Source organism: Numenius arquata, chromosome 9, assembly GCF_964106895.1.
Source record: "Numenius arquata chromosome 9, bNumArq3.hap1.1, whole genome shotgun sequence".
NCBI classification, from domain to species: Eukaryota; Metazoa; Chordata; class Aves; order Charadriiformes; family Scolopacidae; genus Numenius; species Numenius arquata.
The window spans coordinates 38,785,128-38,811,210 of record NC_133584.1 but is presented as its reverse complement, the minus strand read 5'-3'; the positions used below and the strand labels follow the sequence as shown (position 1 = coordinate 38,811,210).

Below are 26,083 nucleotides of genomic sequence, written 5' to 3'. Positions count from 1 at the left end.
CCATCCCCGGAAGTGTTCAAGACCAGGCTGGATGGGGCTTTGAGCAACCTGGTCTAGTGGGAGGTGTCCCTGCCCATGGCAGGGGGGTTGGAACTCGATGATCTTTAAGGTGCTTTGAATTCTAACCATTCTGTTTCTATAAGTCTATGATTACCCAAAACAAAAAATAAATCTATTCAATTAGTTACCATAAATTGAAGGTTACTTTTAAACAGATAAGGAATTCTGCTTCCAAAGATGATAATCACATAGGAGTCTAACTAAAAAGTACAGTAGTCAACATGGGCTGCACCAAGGCATGCAGACTGATAGAAAGACACCTGTATTGCAATACAGTTGGTACTAAGGATTTGGAATCTGCATTAAAATTTTGAAGAAGGATTTTTTCAGACCATGTCTAGTCTGGTCCAATGGACTGAATGCTCACTAGTAGTTGGAATAAATCGGATGTACTCCACGCAATGCAACACACCTTGCCGTTCAGTTTCATTCAAAATCCCCAAGAAAATTCAAAATAACGAGCTAAAGCATGAGCAAGAAAATTTACTTGGAAACCATGCTCCTAACCCAAATGAAAACATTAATGAAGACATTCCCCTTATGGTGTCTATGAAAACAAACTAAACTTTTTCTACCCCCTCCACTATTTATTTATTTGTTTAGTTATTTAAACATTTAGTATATTTATGTATCACGGATTTTTTGCATCTGTAGTTTTGGTACTTTAGTCATTATTTTTGATCCAGAATCCAGGGTGCGGGGGGGTGGGGAGGAAGGGGGTTGTGGTTTGGTTTTTTTCCCATTTTTTGTTGTTGTTTGTTTTATTCACAAATAGCAGTTCCAGGAAATGATTCACATGTTCCTTACATGTGCTGATGACTCAGCCTGAAATTATCATGATCAAAGTTATAAAGTACAAATAGAGCAGAAAAAAGTAAGTAATCAGGAATGGAAGTCATACAATGTTCAGAGTACTAAGTATTACAGTTACTAAATATAAATATTTTTTCATTTCTAAGTCAGCATACTGGAATAAGGACTTTATGGTAATTTTTAAAATGACATATAATGGCTTTAAAGAACCCTTAAGTTTTCTAGTATTGTCATGTCTGCAATAAAGCTTACTTTAATCTACTTTCCCCTCCAAAGTCACCTTGATTATATGGAAGAATACAATACGTATATACTTTTTGCCCAAAGGTACTCTTTCTTTTCTTCTTCATATCCTTCTTTCTTTTGTGTTTTGGGGTTTTTTTCACCAGACTATAAAGAAATACGGAGTGATTATAATTGGTATTTACAGAAAGAGTATGACCTTTCTAGACCTTTAGGCACCTTAGGCACCACATCTTTAATTTCTTTTTTATTTTTATTTAAAAATTTTTCATTAGTGAATAATCCTAGTATGTTTAGTATACATTTTCATACTGTTATTTATACATTGCACACAAGGTTGAAAACAATGTTCAGATTACATGCTGCTCCAGTTCTGTTAGATGACATGGAGCTAGAGCCATCATCCTGCATTATCCTGAATCCTTCCCAGTATTTTTGAGATATAAGTAAATACTTTAGAGAAACAGAGGGACCACAGTTTGGGGATTTGATGTTTTGGAAAGAGTGTCTCCAAAATGGCTTGTAGAAAGAAAAAGCATTACGCTTATTCCAGTGCTATTAAAATATGTTGTATCTGGTTTGGGGATCATTAAAATAAGTCTTCATTTAATTATAAATCAATAGGCAACAGAATCATAAAGATTTTAAAAACTACTATACCTAGCAGATAATTTTTCACAAATGTTGATTAACTATAATCTTAGAAGAGCGACACTGATGACCTTAAAATAGATTTCGGCAAGACTTCTACACCTGTAATTATTAGTCCGCTGACCAGAACCTCAGAGAAATTATGCCATATAGGACTACAGAACCAAGAATCAAAACTTGTTTCAAAGAATGAAGATCTCCCACCTCCTCCTGGTATTATGGAAATATATATAATTTCTTTCAACAGCATTGTCAGTTGGACCCCCTTCTCTGCATCTACCTTTCCCAACAAGCATTCTCCTTCAGAAAAAATACCTTTAGCTTCCTAGGGATTGCTCAGGATGGGTATTTAATCTATAAGAGAATTCAGAAATTTTTCAGAATAAGTAATGGACTGTAGTTTATGTAACTAAATTATTATGTAGAATACTATTCTAACAAGATCATTTAAAAGTGAATTTTTTTTACATAAATCACCTCTTCCATTTAATTATTTCTATTAAACTTATATAAAGTTTAAAGAATAGATAGAGTGAGAAAATGACATCCAAAAATAACGCTAATCTTGAGAACAAGGCTGTCAGTAATCATAAGTACAAAATAACTGGGTTCTGCAAAGGGTGTCACTCCAGCATGAGCATCATATGCCCAATAGTTGAAAAAGAAATCTGATCTACATTAGTCTTACACAGAGATTAACATTTCATCTTATTACCTATGCACGTAGGAGGATCAGGTTGCCAGAAGAATCGGTTATTCAGTTGCACACATGTTATTTTATCCTGTCCTTGAAGTTGATAGCCAGGGTCACACTGGAAGGTGGTGGTGTCTCCAGGCTCCCTGCTGTCTCCGTACCTAGTACCATTCTGTGGTGTTCCAGGATCATTACAGGTTGATGCAATAGAAGCTGTAAGAGAATGAAGAAATAAAAACTTTAAGGTGTAGATACTAACCGTTCATCATTAAAAGCAAAATATTTTTAGAAAAGCATTCAAACCATAGGCAATATTGTTTACTCAACAGTTAATATAAGAAGGCAGAACAATCAGTAAAACAAGTAATCATCCAGAAAGTGGATACACAAATGTATATCCACTATGGATTCATGGAAGATGCTAGGTCTCTTCTACTGGCTTCAGGTATTCAACATCCTGAGTTGCAGTAAACATTGCAGTCTTCCCAAGGAAAGAAGGTCCCACCTCTGGAGGCTACTGTCCCGAAATCGCTGAATTGTACTCTGTTTCCTACCACTTCCGGCTGTTCCACCCAAACATGTCTTTTTCAAAGAACTTACCACAATTGTGAGCAAAAGCCAAAATAAGAAGTCACAAACCCAGAGTCACAATCACCATTAATGATACTGGTGTGTATCTACAATGAAGTCCTTATTACTTATCATATCTGGCTGTGCACTTCTCCAACATTCTCTGGGAAAGCAGTGATTACGTCTTTCTGTATTTTGAGCAGTATGTAGCACTTCAAGTACTTAAGTTTTAGGACAGCATTACAAATTACAGGCACAAAAAAAGACTAAGGACATTAAAAAAAATGATTTTGTTAGCTCATTTCAAATGGTAAAACCCGAAGGCTTTCATAAGATAAAAGAGCTCCATCACTACCATCACTGTGCAACCTTTGTGACCATAATGTGCAGGTAATCCATTTTCTGTGTTAATAACTGCATCTACTCCTTTCATGCACACCTAAAGAGTATACCACTATAAGAAACAGCAGAAGCAACTAAACATTTGCAAAATTCAAGAATTCAAGCAGTTATCGAGTTGTACAACTAGAAAACTCTTTTTTTTTTTTTTTTTTCCTGTGTTGTAAATTTGCAAGAGAAAGGAAGGTTGAAAAAATAATGAGCAAAATGAGAAACAAACATTTTAGATTGGTAAAATGGTTTTATGCATGTTCTAGCAAATAGGTAGTCACTTAGACAAATCACAGGAACTGTAAAACATCCCTATATAAGAATTAATGGTTTATGATAATTAATACACTACAAACGCAGGAGCTCTGTTTAACATTTTATTTGTCATAATATTTTGGCCTTGTTTCCATTCCCAAATAGTATATCTCATACCTTGGGATGGGTAACATATCTACATAAAGATAAAAATAAAGATAAAGAGACGTGACAGGTTTTTTAACAGTGGTGGGCTTTTCTCCGCTGGAATTTATAAGCATCAATCCAAGAATTAAAGTAATAGCTGTCTCTGCTAATGAGTACTGTGTAAGCACTCCCCAGGCACCACTCTGACAATCTACCTGACATCCCATATTAGTGTAGTTTACTAAGTGTATACGTGGCCACTGGGGAAGGAAAGCATGGTCATGACCTCAGAGAAGTTATTTCTTATTTGACAGACAATAACAGCTCTAAAAAATGTTTCAGTATAGCACATATATGTTAAAGAATCATAATTCTTTCAAGTATATGACCATAAGCTCATCTCTGTCATTAATTAGCATCTTTTTTTTAACAAATCTCAGAATATCTTAATTTTTTCCTTAAACAGTTACGCAATATAGTATCGCAGCAAACATTTTTCCCAATTTGACTGTTTCAAGCATGCACCAATTATAAAGGACTTATGCCTTTTAATTTTCATTTCACTGTTCATCTCCATTTCTTACATACAGAGTTTTAGATTTAAAAACAATGACAGATGTTTAATAAGCACCAAAATGTTCTTTACACTTTTATTCTTGCAGCTTCAGAAGTTATTTTATGTATTGGAAACTAACAACCTTTTTATCATGCCAAATACACTTGATCCTAATTAAACAAAACACCAGACATTTAAGCACTGATGTGTCACCTAGTAAAGTGAACATTTAGACAGACTGTCAACTTCTCAACTTGTCTCCTTTCCAAGTTATTTTACTTCTCAAGATTCCCAAGAGGTTCTGTAACTGCATGAAAATTACCAGTCTACTATTGCTTCATTTGGTATTGTGCAAACACCTCAAGGGTATAGAAGTTACATGCATAGGCAAATAATCCAGACATTAAAAATCACTAGTTCTTCCATCATCACTCTTCTTTTATAACAGGACCTTTTCTTCTCAGCCCCTACATTAATATAGAGACATGCAATTAATATCTAGCTTGTACACTTACGAGGAAGGCCATGCTCATGCTGTAACATTGCCATATGCAATTTTTAAAAAGACCTAAGGAATTCAGAAACTTGAAGCTGAACACAATTGAAATATATGCTGTGAAGCAGGGTAAGCAATAACTACATTTTAAACTTAAGGATGCTAAATCAAACCAAATTCCATAGTTAGACTTTTTAGAAATGACTGAAAAAATAGGTGCCTAAAATTTCAGAGCCAGGAGAAGGGATGTGAATTCCATTAAGCAGGAAAAGAACTAAATTGCTGCTTCTCAGTTCTTGCATACATGTTCTATGCAGTAAACTACATGATAATCAGCGGGTTATAGAGTAACACTCTGTACAGACTTCCCATCTGCTACTGTCTCATCTGTTCAGAGTGGAACAGGCTTCTGTGTACACAAAAGGTGGACCTAGAGATAGGTGCCAGAAGAATGGGGAGCTGGAAAAACCACAGATTGCTAGGGAGTTTTCAGACCTCCATATGTTGGCAGCCGCTGTGTTAAGCCTCATTGTTTTTAAATTAATAATCTTCAAGAATCCCATTTTAGATCTTATTTTGGATTTGGTCTCCAAATTACATTTTTGAAATTGATTAAAAACTTCACTGAAAATCAATAGGAGACTGCTTTTGAGAATATGACACACTGTATATCTATGTGTCTGTAGCCTTGTGAGCAATTTGTTAGATTTGTGCCTAATTTGTCTTTCACCTGAAGGACACTTCTTTTTTTTATCAGTTTGTTTAGCCTGTAATCCATTGTAGCTCAAGAAAAAAACACATCACCTTCATCAATATCGATTTCACTATGTCGATGGCAAACAATCATGTAAGCCATTTTCTGTAGTGTTGTGCTGCAGAGACTATTTTTTCTATTCCACATGGTTATAAAAATAGTAAAGACTTTTCGGGAGCTAGGCTTGTAAATTGCAGGCAACGCACAAGCTTCCCGTGTTTAGTGCATTACACTTGCATAAGAGGTTGAGAAGGATTTTGACATATCAAAGCTGAGACATTGTATATAGAATTTGCAGTGTTTTCAGAATGATAAACCTTTCCAAATGTGAAAAAATAGTTTTTGCTCTCTAAAAAGTATCTCATGTAATACATGTAAATGTAAAGACTAAGCACTGAGACTAAAGAAACTGATGTGCTAATGCAGTCTCTTTCATTAAGTTTGAAGTACAAAAGCTCACAAGTTTAGAGCTAACCAAAGTAACCTACAAGCTTCATTTTCTCTTAGTTCCACAGGAACCAAATTAAGAACTTCTGCCCCTGCGAGGCCGAAGATGCCTTGCCCAGACCATGGATTAAATGATGGATAGGAATGCTATGACACTTTCATACCTGCTTCATCTCAAACAGAAGTTTGAGATATAGTCTATGTTAGTATAACTAAACCTATAGTTGATAAAAAGAAAAAGGCAACTCTAGAGGTAAATTTATCCCGTTCCCCTTAGACACCTAGGACAGAATTACGGTAAGTTAGAAAACTTCTTTTTTATGGCTGACTTAGGTAGGAAGTTTTTGCTGCCAGTGACTTTGTTTCTTTGCCATAAAGAAGGCAAATACCAAAATTTGCTATCCCCTTCTTGTGTTCACTTCTTGTACAGTGATCAGAAAGAGTTGCTTGACTTCCCTGGCTTGTAATACATAGTTTAAATGTATTTAACCCCCAGAGTAAAGGTCAATTTTGTACAGTGAACTCCATTTTTTGTCCTTTTATGCATGATTAAATGGTAATTAAGTTTTAATGAAAAGCATTAGGCTGATTACAATTAACATAATCACTCTTGTCAGTTCATGTCCTCATGTTCTATATGCTGAGCTGAGTGGGCAAGACAAGGCACTTTTAATAGTGTTCAAACATTTTGTAAGCTTCAGCCACTTATATTTTTCCATTAAAAATACCTTTTATTACATTTACAATCAACAGTAAATAATTTATAGGCGATATTTTCTGATCTACCTCATACCATTCTTTCCCAGCACCTATTTCTTAGGCAGATGCAATAAGGGCATTCTAGAGTGCAAAGCATAGAAAATAATCAGCACATTCACAGCACAGTGAAACTAATTCTCCAGCTGAAGGTTAGCACCTTAGTGCCTTGTCTTTAAGCTGTTCATTGGACCTGATGCTCTCAGATGTATACCCTTCGTATGATCCCATAACTGGATGTTCATTGCTATAGACGCTCATCTCAATTTCATAATCCAATACAGAAGGTGCATGTGTAAAAGGTCCAGATTATTGAAGGTTTTCCAATCCTGTGCAATTATGCACGTGAAGTTTACTTCTTGGATTGTAATTAATATCTAAATAAAATATACTCATTAATAAATACACCACTTGAAAAATCCTTCAAGTGACGTAAAGACACAAAATGAGCAGTTACCGTCATAGAACTTGTAATAAAATATCTACATCTTCTGGAACTACCTGAAAAAAAGTTTAAGCAACTCAAGACACTTTTATTCATTGAGTTTCAAACTACTATAGTAGTGAAATTTCAATATTATGTGCAGCTTTGCTATAAACTGGCCTATAGTTTGAACACATGATGAATACTAAAGCATGCAAAGTTCCTCACTTAGCCATAGATTAATTAGTTTAAATCCTTTACAGATCAAGGCCACAGTGGTCTGCCCATTGTCTTAAGGAGACTAAATAAACTAAGGTCTGATTTTTAGATTAAATAATTTAACATTTAAATTAACTTATTCCTTAAATCATATTTTTTACTCCTTACAATTAAAAAAATAATAAAACATTCCACTTGTCAAGTAGGGTGAATGAAACTTTAATATCATTTTCCCTTTATTTGAGCTAAGGCATTCAGTTCTTCACCACTAATTCCAATTAATTCCAGTAAGACATACACTGCAATTGCCAGCATGATCACTGACTGCATCCATCAGATATTATACTAAGATGACACAATCAGTTCTTCACCCTTAAAGCATTAAATTTTCTTCTACTTACTAGAAGTATCACCAACAGCTTAAATATTTTCCTCCTTTCATAATTTGTGCATAAACTTATAAACATTTTCAAATAATACAACATAAAATATGTTTGCTAACCCTAACAGAGTAAAACACCCCTTCATTTCCACAAATGTAAAATTTAACTTTTTTCAAACAACATATTATATAGCACACTGATCAGAAATTTTAGAAACATTTATTCTTCTCTTTGTCTTTAATTAATTTTGAACACTTTTAAGTAGGTATTTAGGGCTGATGAAAGAGCCCTAAGGTTTGGGGTGTACAACAATCAGAAAAATCAAGGAAAATTAATTAAATAGGTAAATATAAAATACATTATTTAGAGACCAGGAAGCCCCCAAAGTATATTTCCTCATGCAAATAATAACAACTGAAAGTTTATTAGTGCCCGTTACTTCTGAATGACAGCACCTACAGAGAAGGGTTTTTTAAAATAATACTCCTGCTCTCACATATTTTATTAATTCATAATTTTCCTATGTTCCTGAGCAGAAATACACTTACATACACTACACCTAGATATATAAGGATGCAACAACTGAGTCAAAGACAATGATACAGTCTCCCTGCAGTCCTACCCTCAATCTCTAACACTTCTGTCATAATATAGCAAAACTCCACATACTCAGTTTTACAATACTGATCACATATACAATATACCGATCACAGCTCCTCTGTATACGGAGGCCCTTTCACTTTAGACCTGAAGATTAATTTTATTAGTTTAATAGTAAATTTTTAAATGTATCTCAATATGAAAAGATATAGTTTGTTCTTCAGTTTAATCATATACACAAAGAGTGTTTAAGGTCATAAAAATGACGCATCATGTAACCAATGTTGTGAGAAAAAAACCCCAAACAACATAACGTATAAATGCAAAGTAATATATTATTAGGTAGCACTGGTGGGAACATTTAAACCTATCAGTGCAGAAGAAAACTTACGTATGTACAAACCCATTTTGACTTGTTAAATAATGCTTATTAGATAATGCTAGGCATGTGGTTGCTGTACAAAACAAGGAATAAGAAGACTTAAACATTCAAAACAAATCTAAAAATTCACCCTAGTCGTAGCTATTTGCAATATATAAAATAATTAAAATCATGTAATCACTTTTTTTAAAGACTAAGGGAGTTGTAAGATGAGAAACAGTTCATATTTATAAAAATAATGTATATATACATATAAATACGTATAAATAGCATATATAATTACTGTATTTGAGATGAAAAAAATATTTACATACTTGAAAACTGAATGGAGAAGCCTGATTTGCTGATGAAGAAGTCACTGTCAAATTGTAATGTTAATGAGTTGAAAGTGCTGTGAATATCTTCTGGAAGGGCTGAACCACTCCATTCTTTAAGAAGTATGCTGCTCTCAACAGGCCCATCCCATACCTTCAAGATGTCATGAGCAACCTCGGTGTCAAAAACAATAAAATGCAGACTGCAAAGAGAAAGTAAAAGCACTGTACATTACTCATGAAAAGAAACTCCAAGTAGTAATTCCCAAACTGTACTTAGTTTTGAGATGCTCTTTAGGACCGAAGAAGGGCTGGTGGTCCTGAAGAAAAATGAAGCACTATCCATTTTTCCTGTTGGATGAGTTGATCTTTTAAGAGAGATGCTGTTCTGTTCTATAAATAGCTGAATTACAGAAAACATCATTATGGGGCATATGGTACTAGTGCTACAAATTAACTTATTTTTATGATAGATATTTTAAGGGATCAGAACTATGATTTCATCAAAGATTTCCTCTCTTTATTCAAATGAGGATACCAAGAAAATTGATTGGTTTGAATTACATGCAACTGAAAAAAAGCAGTAGCTACTGGAGAGTAGCATACATAGCACAGGGAATTCTGCAAGCATGACATTTTCTTTCCTATACAAAACCAGAAAACATATTGTCCTATCTTTACCTTATGACAAAATTCATAAAATAAAAAAATATATTATAATAGAATAATACGTATTTATCTCCAGCTGAAGTATTACATTTAGAAAGGTGTTCAAGAATACTGTTATTAGTCAAAATATGTACATCGACTGCAAGTTCTGACTGTTTACATTTTAACAGTGGAGAAATCTAATACGTAAATATCAAAACTTTTTTTTTCAAATAACTGTGTGTTGATATTTCTTCATTATATTTGTCATTATTTGGAAATCATTAATTTTAAAATTGTCATTTAAATGTAAATAATGCACTGAAATCACTTGTGATGGAGTGAATTCATTATTTGGCTTAGTGAAACGGGTTTACTAGAAACAAAAAAGGAAAAAAAAACACTCCCAGTGAATGGTTTCCTATTTGCTTATATTTTTGCCTGTTTAGTTTTAAAAAGTAACATTTTTTATTTAAGTGATCCGTTATAACTATTGTCCACATAAACTGAATAATGAAACAGCTTACTATTTGGTAACTTTTTGCTCAAAATAAATAGCTAATATTCTGAAGTAACACATTTACTGGAAATCACATACTACTTTCCTGTCACTGGAGTAGAAAATCAATCTCTGTTACATATCATTAAACATATTAGTATCAATAAATTATTTCAAAATGACAGAAGTTAAGATTATCTCTATTGATTAGAAGTTAAATGTTTTTGCTATGTTCTTGCTTTCACAGCAAATTCCTGTGGGGAGTGGACAAACTAGCTTGACTATTGAACAGAATTTGCCATTTCAGAATTTTTGAATCTGTATGTTACTACAGCAAAACTGAGCTGAAATAGTCTTTAAATATTGGTTTTCATTCCACTTGAGTGATTCAGCTATACATCAACAGCAAAGTATGATAGTCTTTCTTGTTGGTACATCCCAACTGATGAGGAAATGCTATTTTAATTTTTTTTCTTGTGTTACTAATTTCCTTCTGCCTGAGTTCTTGAATCCTTCCATCATCTTTCCATCAATCATTATAGAAATAAAAGCTCTAGATTCCATCATTCAGATCTTGTCATGTACCTTTTATTTCATGCACTAGTCACTAGTTGCGTTTCCCTCATTTTCTGTTTTCTTCTTATATCTTCCTTTCTTTGTTATGCTTCCTACATTATGTGGAGAAATCTTCCAGTCCTTATCTATTAAGCATTTCCTCAGTCCTGTATGCACTTCTCATTAAAATCTCAGCATTTTTATCAAATTTGATTATTCTCAATGTCTTCTGAGATGTTGCTGGTCTTATTACTGAACTTATTATGGGGAAAAAGTCTGATACTTACATAATTCAAAACGTTATATATGTTAATAATGATATGACAGAAGAGACTAGGAATGGAAAATGAAAACCCTTCAGAGTTGTACATAAAACTTTATAGCACTAATCTTCTCTGCTGCTGCTGTTAATTGTCAAATCCTCATCAGATCAAAGCATTCATGACAAAAAGACAGTTCCTAATAGGCACCCAACAAGGTCCAAGATATCTGATGCCTAAAGCAGTCTTGGCAGAGAGCCGGGAATTTATGGCTCCTTGATGTAATGTATTTAAGAAATAGTGTTGCATAATTATATTTGAATTAAAACAACAAATTATTACATTGAATGTGACGGTAAGATATAAAAGAATGGCATTATGACTCAGGGGAAGAATTTTGAAACCACAGTTGAGAGCTTGGCAGTTTAGCTTGTTTATAGCTAGAAAAAAGCATAGCAGTGCACCGCTCCAGCACACTGAGGATTTATAGGCCACATTATCTAATGGAATTCACAGTTCTGAATTAGATGCCTAGGTGTCCCCTACACAATTTAGGTACTCAGGTTCCCTAGAGGAATGGCACTCATAAATGCCAGAGTGACAAGCATCAACTTTATTAATGTAAGGAGGAGTTAATAAACAAAAAATTACATGGAAGAGTGTGAGAATGTAAGACATGGACTATAATTTATAAAATACTGAAGTCAACAATAAATACTGAAATTAAGCATGTACCTTATTGTCTTTCCTGGATCTGCTTCAATAATCCAAGTGCAATGAAGATTGTTGTCATATGGTGCTGGGTAACCAGGGGACAAAATGCGCCCTGATGTAGCAGCATGAATTCGACCACCACACTCAGCTACAAAATAAGAAGGATTACATTTATTTTTAACAAGACCATAATATTTTGCACTTCCATTTTCTGTCCATCCCACATCTCTGTCTTCTGAAAAGGTAACAGAATGACCTAATGACTCTGAAGCAGTACATATACATACAAACCAGGACACAAACGTGAGTTTAAAATGCACATATAATGATCTCATTCCTACCTTGTTAAAAGCAATAAACCATACTTCTGTGTTACATTATTTTACCAACAAGAGTAGTTCAATACGAAGGGAGACTACAAAAGCACAATTTTAGCATCAGCAAGAAACCAAGAATATTTCAGAAATATCCCATTTAACATGTTTGGCTTTTCTAAGTAGCACTGAATGCTCAAATTCAGATTTTACAGCATTGGGTTTTGTAATTAAAATCACTTGCTGTGTTGTTCTAATGCCAAAATGTCTTTAGTTCAATGCTTTCAAGTTACTTCTATATAACTTCAAGTTTAATTACATCAAAAAGCAGTTAGGTATTGCCCAGTAATTTCCTTTAGTGTTTAAAAATTTAAATGTCGTATGTCCACAAAGTAAGAGAGCAAATCAGAAAGCTATGATTTGGAAGTATGCAGTGTTTGGTTTAAAACATTTTTCTTATCAATGCTTTCTTAACTTTGTGGAGAGACCAACTGCAGCGTTAAGCGTCTGGAATCAAATGACTCTTATGTTGCATGTTTAGAGCATCATGCTGTTGTCTGGCCAGTATAAAGACGCACCCTGATGAAACTGGAACCATGTAACAGTCGGGTGCCACTAAACCAAAAAGGATCAGTAACTCTTCAGTTAAGTGATGTACCTGAATTCCTACCTCACTTACAGTGCTGCCTTACAAGTAGAAAATATGCCTTACAGATTAAAAAAATGCTACCATGGGGAACTCTTCAAGCACAGCTGCACAGCAAGCATAGTGTAAGACACAGGTGATGAAAGAACCATGGCAGTCGGACCAAACAATCTATCAGGAATACTCCTAACAACTAATAAGTTTTATACATGCCACCAAGTCAATGCTGACAATCAAGTTGTTACCAGGAAGGAAAATAACTGTAGAGGAAACAAGGTGACATTTACTTACTTATCCTGCTGGTCTCAAAACACTACATATTATTTAGAGAACCACAGCAGAAAGCTGTTCTAGCACGTAATTACTTCAAACATAACCTTTGCCCAAGATTTCAGCTAATTTTCATTATACAAGAAAGTTCAGAAAGCAATAATTTCTGTGATAGATAACTAGAGATAATGACTGCTACAGTAGAGTACAAAGAACTCAAGTCAGTGAAACAAAAATTATTTAAACTCAAACTAATTGTCAGATTTGCTTTCAGATTCTGAGAAGACCACTGAGAAACAGAATACATGATAAAATTTGGGATGATGCATTATACAGTTCATATATTTAAAAAGAATAATATCCATTTCAGACGCAGATCAAAAGTAAACTTTCAAAAGTGATTCTAACAAGCAATACAGAAAAGTTTGTTTTTAAATATGCAGAAATGAGCACACTGTAAAATCACCACCTCAAAGAATACACTATATAAAGTAAATAACTATACTATAACTAACAGAAGTGACATACTCAAACATGATCTATAAACTTCTATAGAACGAATTACAGGATTAAAGTTGATTGGTTTTCTTCATTAAGGCTCAGAACATAGAGAAAATTAAAATGAATGCTAAGACGAATATAGTAGTTTATCACTGAAGATAACTAGGTGTAGAATATGTGGAATATGTCTATGTATGGGCTTGATTTTTTTTTGTGAATGAGATTAAAATGATTGTAAAGACAATGATGAATGTAAATGTCACTGGAGACAACAGCAAATGTCAAATGCTGATTTAAAACACAACAAGCAAAAAAGAATAGGTCTGCACAAACAGAAGAATACTAAGAAAATCTGTCTAAGAAAGAAAGTGATGTTTGGAAGTTCATGAAAAAGGAGGAAAAGGAAGCCAGTCAAATCAGAGTAGGAAGAGATAAAACCATGATAGCATAAGATAAAACTGAAGAAAGAAAGGATTACATAAATAATACTAGAGGAAAAAAAAAAAAAAAAAAAAAAGACCATGAAATGTTCTGCAGATTCTTAACTGAGTTTTCAGGGATCTTCTTGACAAGTTTTCCTGTGCACCTAACCGTAGAAAAAACATAACAATTTAATGAAGGTAACAGGCTGTTTGTGAAAGGTTGTTTAGAAAGATTCATCTTTAGAAGATTTTCAGAGAGAACGGTGAACATTTGTCTTCCTGGGGAGTTAATAAAGAGTTTTAAATTGAGAAACAGCAACAGGAAGGTTATACAAAACTGGTGCAATCCCCAAATTTGATCTTAAAGATAGGAACAAGGACAGCAAATAAAAAGATATGCAAAGAGATAAAGGTACACAGAAAGATGGCTTTGTGCTTGAATAAACAGAAAGCAAGAACAAAGTCTGTCTCAGAATCCTAAAAGAAAATTGACTACTCGGTTGATATCAGGACATAATTCCACTTAGAGATGAAGTGACATCCTCAAAAGATTTTGGTGCAAGTGATTCCAAAAGCTTAGTAACAAAATACAGAAACCAAATCTAGTAATGCAAGGTACAAAATCAAAGTGTAATGAAAAAACCCAAAAGATAGAGTAGCAATCATAAGTGGAATATAGAAGCTTAAAAGTATACAGCTATCTAGAAAACTGGAAATACAGGTAGAGATATGGGAGTGGAGGGAGCATTACATAGTAGTGATGCAGTAAACAATAAAATCAGAGTGAAAAAACATACATATTGGTCAAAAATATTTTGAAAAAGGGTTATTAAAGATGTTCTACAGAAGCAAAGACGGGAATTTTCTTTAGATTCACTTGATTCTCGGTTCCCTATCTTCCCCTACGTCAGATTGGAATACACATGATTTATTTTTGTTTTTAAAACACTGTATCATTGAGATTTTAACTTTCCATATATTGATTAGAGGACAAATCCTCATACTAAGAAAACAGGTAGATGGACGTATTCATTCACCTAAAAGACTTGGAACCAACGTGCATTTTAAAATTGATTCAAATACCTCCTTGGTGGTGCACACAGGCACAAGAAAATACCACAGAAAATGACCTTAGAGTAATGACTTCATTTAAATTAAATGGAGAGATAGGTAAAGGTAGGACTAATTATGGCTCTTCTTTAAAAAAGGGCAAACTCAGAGGATAAGGAAGCTAGCCAATTAAACTGAAGAACTTGAGGACTTGAATGTATAAAAAGCCTAGAAAAGCCTTTAAACCAAAACTGGAAACAGTTGTTTTGACCTGTCATATATATAGATATATAAGAGAAAACTTACAGATATAATTCTAGAATCAAGTGGGAAAAATAACACTTCTACTAAGACAGCAGAAATGCTGTTCACTGATGGTTTTCTGGCACTTACCCTCCGGGTAAGCTGAACTTTTGAAAGGAAGGGAGCTTGCTCCTTTATAGACTGCAGGTCTGTGAATGTATTCAGCAGGAAGCAACTCCTGGAATGGAGAATGTAGCACCCAATATGGGAGAGAGGCAACAAGCAAGGGTCCTACAGGTCAGGTGAGTGCTGAAAGCAGTTGATGGTCTGCCTGCAGCAGGCAGCAGAGGCAAAAACTAAGCATCAGAAGACACAGAAAGAAAGACTTGCACAATGACTCATGGGAACTCCATGTGAAACTTAAACTTGGGAAGTCACTGGTAATTGCTGAACTGGAAAGAAAACTAGAAGAGAGAAACTCCTAAGCAAGGGTATAATGGGAACAGCTATACTGGTGTTCAGTTATTTTATGCATTTCACCTAGTACTTCTCTATTTAACATTTATGTTGGTTGTAATGAAATGCAGTTTTAGAGACTTGAAAACATGTGATACTTAAAGAAAAGATCTACCTCAAGGCTCTGACAGATGGGGTACCCTACCATGGAAACAGTGACTCAAGAGCATGGAGATAAAACAATCCACCAATGTGGGGTGAAAATTAGAAATCAGCTTCACAGGAATGAGATGCTGAAATAATTTCTGATCAAAACAGATAAGGTAAAAAAAATAATTTTGTTTTATGATGGGGTTTGCTTAGCTTCTGAAGTGTTAAGATAATACCACCACCTGTGGTAGCATATCAGACTCAATGCCCCAGGATATCATCAGAACCGAAGCAGCAGTCTTTCATCAAAGGCTGCCCTATAGAAAGTAGTGTTACCCAGCAGTTTTCTAGCCATTACTAGCCAGCCACCTGTTTCAGAGAAGGTCTACTTGGAGATCCACAGTAAATCATTACTTGAAATTTTAAGGTTTTTTACACCATAATCACAAACCAGGACATAAAGTACAGAAAGACAGAATATTAGATATTTTTCTTGAAACACCAAAACAAAATCTTTCATTATCACAATCCATATTACCTATGCAAGTAGGCAAAGGTCTGTCCCAGACTCTTCGATCTCCACTTAAGCAGGTCATTATACTACTACCATGCATTGTATAGCCAGGATTACAGCTATATAAAATGACAGTGTCTATAAAATGTCCTTCATCTCGGATCTTGTAGCCATAATTTGGTATGCCAGGGTCTTCACACTTCACTAGGTCAAAACCTGCAAACAGAAATGGGAAGGGAAACAAAGCAAAAAAAGACACAAAGATATAAAATATCAACTAGAATATAATGCCAATGAATCTGATCTTGATGCAAATTATATTCTCATGATTCAATTAGATTAGATGTATCCACAATCACCAAAGAAAAATTATATATAATTTGGGTAAATCAGAAACTGAAACATCAAGATCTAATTAGTAATTTGATATTTGATTATGGCATTAGTTTATTGAAGAAAGCATATTACCTACACTATCCCAAAAGAGGTTAGTGAGAAATTTATTAATTTAGACCACTTCCGTTCTTTCATTCTTTTTTATTCAGAAGAAAGGAAGCAATATCGACCCTGTATTTGGCACTAAGTGGGAGCTTCACCTCCTCATCTAATCTCCATAACAAAGCCAGCAGAACATAGTGGGAACTCAGGAAGAAAATGCAAAGGTTATTTCATCCATCCTAGTGTCAAGATAGCATGGCTTCAGCTGTTTCTCTGCTTAAAATAAAGAAATATTCCTACACTCATTTTCAATTAGCATTCCCCTTTTTGGCCTATTAACATGCTGAATGGGATAAACAGCTGCTTCTGTGCTCCTTGGAATGAGTAGTTCTACTCTGAGCAGCTACAACTCTTTCCATATTTTACCCTTTCCTCTCTGCATTTTCTGCATATAGCATTGCTAAAATGTAAAGATGCTGTCTAAATCAATTTTGCCTCGAGGCCCAGTTCTACTCTGAGCAATACAAAGAGTGGTTCCACATTCATCTTTCTAAACCCCAGATTTGTGGATTTTTCATTACTAACTGTCATGTCCCCAGCTCAAGAAAGTAATTCTGACTCTACAAATGGTTTCCATTTTGCCGTCCTTATTTTGCTGAACATCTTCGTTATGCGGTCCTGAATCAGGCTGCTGGTCTTCCCTTCAGTTTGCTGTTTTCAGCCTATTCCCTCTATGAGGCCTTTCACTAATTAGGAGAGAATCAAACATCTTTATGGTAAATAACATACCCATAGACAACTTTTCATTATTTGACAAGTACACAAACTAGAGTTGGTATCACATTTTTCTTGTTGCCTTTCTCTTGACGCTGAGAAGATCAACCTCAGTTGAAAAAGTGGCAAGTAGTCTAATACCTTGTTTTTCATCCTGTACAGAATCTAAAGCTGTCCAATAACTGAGTCCTCTGAAAACACAAAATGGCTTTGTTTTCTTTGTTCATACACTGGACACAAAGTTTGGGATTTACCTGTCATAACTCAGGCTTCTGAAAATTAGAGGGCTAAACTTGAACTAGTTAGCTTAGGCTACTTTCAGAGTCAGTAGAGAAATATGAATGAGAAGAATGAGAAGAATGAGAAGAATGAGAAGAATGAGAAGAATGAGAAGTAGAGAATATGAAGAGAAAAGAAACCAACTCGTATTTAGACAGGTAAAATTAGTAAATTCAACCATCTTCTGGAAATACTTATTTTCTCCCTTTACTGTAAACTGAACCTAGGTTCACTCTTTATATAGTATGCTATAGCAGCTCAGAATTTTAAGTCTCTGGAGTTAGGGAAAAGGCATCCCTCTCAAAAAAAGAATGCTATGCTATCACATAGACACTGCATCTCTATCTCTGCTGATACCTTAAGAAACATCAGGCCCCAAGACCAACAAGCATGCTCTGACCACAGCCACAGAGTGTTAAACTCAATTGCCCTTCAAAGCAAGCATCTTTGCTACAAAAGATATCAAGACTGGGATAAAATTGACATCTGACTTGCTATCATTTCATGTATTCCACTTAGCATTCAGTTGTGTACAAGTGATACATGTGCATACATGACGCAATGTCAGAAAAATCTTATTTCTTCACTCCCTTTTGCAGTGCTGCTTCTGTAGGATGATGTGTCTATAAAAGGTACTGGATCCTCTCATTCATCAGAATAATGGCTTCCTGAATGGTAGGAAATGAAGTGTGGTGTGTCTATCTTTTTACAATCTGTTTGCACAGTATACATGGCAGATAGCCTATTCCATTTTCTCCTCATCTGCAATAATGACCCCTGAGGAGTCCTGAAACCTCACAGATGTGAAGAGTTAAAAAGATCCTGCCACAAGCTTTAGAAGTTTGACAGAAGCCTACCATAGCCCATCTGCACTTTCTCTGCTCATGCTTTGAAATAAGACTGAGCAGCACAAAAGATCTGGTTTTCCTTTAGCCTATTAGTAGTTCATATCATTATTGTTAAGTTACTTATACCTTCAAGCAACCACTAACATAGAAGTTTTCCACCTCCTTTGCTTTGTAGACTGCTACAAACTCTCCAAAGTGAGCTACAGCACTATAAAAGTCTATCTCTATTGAAAATAAGCTTGCTTTTCTTGATTATATTTGCAGACTCAGTAGCCAAAGTCCCTGAGGCCCCACAGATGACAGGCTGAAACACACTTTACTACTACATCAGAATACTGTAATTGAATTAACTATGAAACAAAGATATGAAATTAATCATTCAATGAAATAACCTTGACATTACTTATTAATGTAAAAACTTACAAGGGCTCTTATAGAAAGTTTTTGCTCTAAAACCAAATTTTCTGAAAACAGAAATTTAATTCAAAATGTAGATTGAGAGTTGGCATATAGGAAGAGAAAAAAAAAAAAAAGGAATTGTTTGGTTTTGTTTATTTTAAGGATAAGATATCCAACCTGTAAAATGATTTACTAGTCTTTGGCATTATTTTTACTAACATATTTCTGAAATTACTTCTGTTATATTGCTACATATGTAGTATGTGTATATTGTAGCATCCACATGTTAAAATATATTGATTTTTCATTTTAAAAGTTTGTGTCCCTGTGTATATGTTTATAGAGAAATAAAACACTATTAATAACTAAATAAATAAATAGTTTGCCTAGAAATTCTGTATATAAACATAAAATTCAATTACTGTTGCAATAACAGGAGAATAAGTTAGTTAATTACTTACTAGCTCTTCCTCTCCTCCACCTCAGACTGGTCTAGATCAATCACATGAAATTTAATGATTTTGTCTATTTACTCTTTTAACATGAATATCATAAATGTAGAAGAAGCGTCCCTAGATCTAGCATACTTTTACAGTTCTTCTTGAGTCATTATTCTCCAAATGTGGAAAGACTTTTTCACCTGTCAAGAGCACTATCCCAAAGTGAATTGCCTACTTTTTCAAGAGTCTCACATTCTACAAATACTCACTGAACTGTATTTCTGTATCCGTAAATGACAAAATACCTCTGCAAGTTATAAGTAGGAAAAAACAGCTTTGGTAAAGACATTGTGTCTGAGTACACAGCAGTACATATAAGAATTTCTCAGCCTCTGTGTGTGTGTCAGAGGACATGAAGTGCCGAACAGAAATATATTGCTTTTTTAAATCTTATTTTTGAAACTCTGTGGGAGCATTTATATCAATAGAGGAGTTAAGACTTTCTATAACTCTATTTAAACTCAAACCTAATAATATATTTATTTGGGGTACAGTGTTAGATATACTGACTGTAGAGAACATAACCACTCACTGTCTTCGTTATCAGAATTCAATTGTGTATTTCACACACAATACAGAAAAAAACAACATGCAAATAAAAATATTAAACTGGAAACAAAAATATAAAACCTAAATTTAAATATCCTTGAGACACTAAACTCTTCATTTGCGGTTTTGTTTAGATTATTCACGTATTTTTATCAAAAGACCACCCTGGAAAATTAATACTGATTTTAATTTCTTCTAATTATTGCTAATTCAGGAAAAGTCCAGTGGCAGTCTCAATTTTTAGTGTTGTTTTCATAATATCCTGCCCAGAAAAAAACATTGGATACGAACATTCAGTATGACAGAATAAAGAGGATTATTGCTTTTTGTATCTGAAAAACGGAATATTCCCTGAAGGACATCCAAGAAATTAATTGCTGTCTTTTATACTAAATTTTTTAAATGCCACTTTGAATAATCTAGAATAAAGATAAGAATGATAGTACATAACTTTTAGCCACACATTCACTACATTTTTCCACAAACAAGACTATCTCTATTTTTCAGTAGGTCTATTAAAAAATCAGGGTATTTCATATGCAAGTAGGTGCTGCTAATCATGTGCAAATATAGCAGGAACTTGCCCTGTTTGTTTGCTGCCTTTCTAGTAGCTGCCTTTCTAGTTCTTCTTATCCAATTTCTTCCCCTCCTCATTATACACAAATATAGAACTTTCCATTCCCTTTTTCCCTGATGCTCTTGTGCATCTGGTGTAATTTGTGATAAAGAACCACATTGTTGTGAAATCTCATTGTTGAAATGTTGCAACAGAACTTCAGTGTTAAAGTAGATTCTGTGAACTTTCACAGTGGGGAAATATGGTCATGAGTTCCATACAATCACAGTACTCAGGTTTACCTGACATTGAAATGAGCCAGCAGTCAGAGAAATTCTGCCAATATTCTTACTGCTGAGAAAGATTATTGTACTGGCAAAGTGCTGCCAATTATGTTATTCCTGAGTTTCATTACAGGATTATCAGAACAATGAATGGATAAAAGCCAGTTAAATTAAAACCAAACCAGCCAGAATACATCTTCATGATTGGCTATCACCTCATGACACCATTTATCCAACGTGTTTTGTTCTGTCATATTTGATATAAATAATCGGGAATGTAGAAATGCCAGTTGTCGGGGTAAAAAATATTGACATGTCTGTAATTTATGTAGACTATTAATTACAACTTCTTTCAACTCAGTTTAATTATGATGGGTACTGTGGTTCTTCCTACATTAGTATGTAGCGCAGTGCAGTAGAAGCATATCTGGGCAGCAAAACAATGAAGCTGAGGACATAATGTCCACACTATCTGCACTAAAGGGTTTTTACCAGATTTTCACTAGACTAGTTTTTGTGTCTGCTAGCGGGTGGGGTATGTCAAGTTCATTCCTGGAGCACACCTTTCAGTTCTGCTTCAAGCTTGTACCCTCCAAAACCTGTCTTCAACATGAATTCAGGTAGAAGCAGCGAGTGTTCATTTTGTGTCCCCAAGGGAAATTCTCAGGGATTCTATACAGTACAGTGCACTTTTAACAGAAGCTGATGAAGTCCTGAGATATCTGAAAACGTTTTCACCTATTTTTAAAGGAAGAATACAGTTTACTTACCATATGTGTACATATATGTATACATATATGTGTACATATATGTATACACATATATACATACATACACACACATATGCATGTATACGGCATGTAAATCTACGGTGGCTATATGAAAAATAACTAATGTAAAATAAGAAAAGCCAGACACAAAATAGTAAGCACCTAAAAGGTATGCATTACCAAACTTAAGTATTTGGTCCCTACTTGGAAACTCTAATCTTAAGTTCAATACTAAGACTTCTATGAAGAGTATGACAAAAAAAAAAATGTCATGAGTTCCTGGTCTAGAAAGTTTGCGAAAGCAAGAAAGACACTCTGAATTGTGAGCTATGGTACTCATTCAAATTTTACTTCCAACAAAAAGGAATGCTAAGGCACATTAGACTATGTCTGTCTTAGCGGAACATATAAGCACGCTGTTATTAGGGGCGAGAATATAGGTCCCCTATAAGCACCCTAGTAACTAGGCTTCAGGGCTTTATTCCTTCCTTTTTTTCTTTCTGCCTTAGTAAACCTTGTTCATGCTTTGGCACAAAGTATACCATGGCAATTAAAACTTGACCCATGGAAATAGAAGAGAAGAGTTTTAAAACAGAGGAAATAATCGAACTGACAGTAAATGTAACATCACAGTCCTTAATTCTGTGGTCCCATGGTGCAAATTTGTTCAACAATTTCTGACAGGTTAACTTTATTTACAAGATTTATGTTGGATTAATTACTGTTTGTCAATGCCATTATGACTTTATGCTAAAGCATATATAACACTGGCAAAACAGCACAAAATGCTCATAAATTTCCTTCTGTATGCTCTAGTTATTTTTACAGGAATTCAGTCACACGTTCGTGCCTGATTCAGACCAGACTTGCACTGCTGGGTGTGCTGATGCTGCACAGATTCATATGGAACCTTGGCGTCAGATATGATCTCAGAGCACCAAATATAGGCAAACTGTAGCCACCAAGCTATAGAACAAAAAAGAATTTGGAGGGAATTTCTTCTTGTTAAGTCAAAAAAACATAAACCTGTGTTGTAACTTTTGTGGAGTCTGGGAGTTTGTAACATGAACTCTAAATAGAAAGCCTACCAGACAAAACCGTGAAGACATTTTAAAAGAAATTCCAGCTGGGGCATTTGCAAAACTAAGTGTCTAATCTAAAGAAGAACAGGTCCTGAAAACATAATACGTAGCATAGAGGTGTAGGTCAACACTATCAATGATCTCAGCCTGGATGAGTAAATTTATACTCTCATAATTTCTTATTAATATTACTGTTTGTTACAGATGGGGAAATACTATTAAAACAGCAATACCACTAATCCCCATAAAAACTTCACAAGACAAGGCATGAGGGGTTAATTACTCTGAATGTAAAAAAGTTTTTGCAGTTCATATATTAAGCACTAAAGGACTAAAAGCACCCTCCATGGGACTCCAAGTACAACTTAATAATTTCTAATAATTATATTATTTACTATACCGTAAGTGTAGACTGCATGGGCCCTGCTCGGCAACAAGGTAATGTTGTCTTTTCATTTCTACTTTCCAAGGAAGACACAAATCATAAATTATGTATAATCTTTCTTCAGCTTATGAAAGTGATGTGTTAAAATATTTTGGGATGACTCCAAAAAAATAAGGACAAATACATATATAAATCCTATTTCAGTACATACATAGAAATATTAACAGATGTTTTAAAATTTAAAAAGGTAATGTGAAAACATTGGAAACACCAAGATCTCTCTTAGTGTTATCTAAATTTTAAGTAATTTAAGATCATAAACATAACTTATAGATTTTGCACAGAATAATTTTTGAAATACCAAAGAGTAATTAAAAGTATGAAATGGTACTTGAGTTAATGTTCAGAGTCTATAATGGATTTCTGAATGCATGTAAATGTCAACAAATACTCATTCTGCAGTTGTTGCATCTTAAACATCCATAACATAATCTGTTTAATTAAATCAATGCAATTCAAAATGAGAGTTCCTGGCATTTTCATTCTGTCTTGGAACCATTTATGTGCTATTGAAACCTATAGTTATAGAGAAAAGAAGTCTATATTACGTACTAGAAAATGTGCCAATTACAAAATCTCTGCCTAATTAGAAAGACAGAAAAGTTTACAGAAAGAAAAGTATTTGGATAATGTGGCTATAGTGAGGTAACTGAAACTCGCATGAACTTTTAAAGAGCCTAGGATGACAAATGAGCATGGGCTCTATGCACTGGGACAAGATTAGTTCCAGACCTCTTCCTCTTGGATGTCTAAAGTTTTTGTAAGGAGGGCTGAAATATTTTTATGTCTTGGTGACTGAATATTCGACATTCTAACACAGATCGTCTGAAAGAGATCAAAGGAGCCACATTTTTCAAATAAATTGATATATTTCTACGTGCTTGTACAGCGTTCACAATAGGTAATGATACCTGCTGCTTTGTATCCTTTGGAAGTTGAGAGGTACACTTTTAATTTCTTAAAAGCTTTATAATCTATTGACAATTCACATTTGACTGTATGGATGAGACAGTCATTTAATGGATAATACTTCCTTATAGGAGTTTCAGCACTTTTTCTTGACATATGCAACATGTAAGAAAATGTATGTAAACATGTAAAATGTAAAACAGTGATGTCAATACATGTTGCCAGTAACAGGTCTTTTGAGCACAAAATGAAAAAGAAAATAACTCTTTTCTGTATTTTTCTTGTGTAATAAGTACATTACAAAAAGTTTTAAGGCCTTTCCCCACCAATTTCAAATTGGATTCTTTGCGTCCAGATGTCCTATTCAAAATACAAACACATACAAAAGAAAAAATTTATAAATGTAAGAAGCAAGTAAATACACGTAAACAGGTAGTAGAAGACAGGTTTTGTATGTGATTATTTTATCGAAAGAAAATACTTTTAATACATAACAATACTTGGCAGAGATAGGTATGCAAATATATGTCTACATCAAGACAATTATTGTGCATCTATAGAAAGCATAAAAGTAAGCTTTGGAATCAGCAAGCAAATGAATAATTAGTTATAATTTATACCCAACATAAGAGAAACAGAGATTGAAGGTGAGATTGCATGTGAATTTAAGAAGTCTAATGTCAAGTGTCTATAGAGAGATATCTTCAGGAATGCTCCATGTCTAAGCTACCTTTATAAGCAGTGGGGAAATGACTGATACAGTCAGTACTTAAAAATAGGTTACTTGTAGGTTACTTGTGAGAAGAGCACTGGTCTGACCAGTGGGGGCGGGCACAGAAAAGGAGAAGAAATAACATGAACTCGTACATTTTTTTTCTTGTGTTATTTAGTGCAAGGTACTTTGGCTTAACACTTTCCAGATGCTTCAGTGATTATAAATGCATTCATTTCCTCACAGTCTTTTCTAGAATACTCGCTCTTAGAGTAATCAAGTCACTGCAAACTTAAAGGACAGATTGGAACACAGAAAAAGATTTGTACAAGCTTATAAAAAACAGTATTGGCATAGACAGGACTGAAAGTTAAAGACCCCCATCATCTGCAGCTGTGCTCATTCTTTCATACACTGACAGGGGAACAACGTGCACAAAGCACCTGTTATTCTGGCTAGTGGTATTGAGGCCCAACAGTTCTGAAAATCAAGTTCTAAATACAGTGTGATGAGCAACTTAGTTAATGAGAAACACAGAAATCTAGTCTACCTTTCATCATTCTGTCTTAAGCAACTTTCTCCACCTACAGGAAGTTTATGGAAGTGGAAGGAATAGAAATAAATAGGTTTATAGCATTCATCTTCTTTAGCTATCTTTCTTCCAAATAGTCTGCTCTCCACATGCATCTCTAATTCTGCTCCTGTATCATATATACATAGCTTTGGCAGAGTGATTTTAATACTACACATAAACTTTTGAAGGAATAATCTTAATTTTATTCTTAAACAATCTCTTAAATTCTTAAGTAACTAGAAACATAGTTTTGATGACTGAAAAATCTGTTCCCTATTTATTGCAAATCTTCAGTTATTAAAAAATGAGTAGATTCTAGGTCAACAAGCTTAATCTGTTGAAATATAAACAATTTTCTCATAGAATGAAGAGAGGGGAGAGAACAGTCACATTCCTGCATCTGAACTGTTATAATCCTTACAAATGAATTCTGAATTATTTTTTCCCTGAAAATTAATGTTTTCATTAATTCTATTTGATTTCAAAAATTTAAAAAATGGTTATATAACATATTTTGCATGATTTATTTTAGAAGAGGTCATTTCACCACTCAGAAGAAAGCTAAGAT

General features: G+C 34.2%; 1 protein-coding gene across 1 annotated transcript in view; it reads right to left on the bottom strand.

Annotated features, from left to right (window-relative positions):
• The window catches only part of CSMD1 (CUB and Sushi multiple domains 1), a 1,131,310-nt gene that overhangs the window by 195,683 nt on the left and 909,544 nt on the right, over positions 1-26,083 (bottom strand). Inside the window, exons 24-27 of the mRNA XM_074153404.1 lie at positions 16,421-16,612; positions 11,852-11,978; positions 9,155-9,357; positions 2,483-2,674 (exon numbers count right to left, since the gene is read on the bottom strand). Coding sequence (XP_074009505.1) covers positions 2,483-2,674; positions 9,155-9,357; positions 11,852-11,978; positions 16,421-16,612 — 714 coding nt within the window. The remainder of the gene's footprint in view (positions 1-2,482; positions 2,675-9,154; positions 9,358-11,851; positions 11,979-16,420; positions 16,613-26,083) is intronic.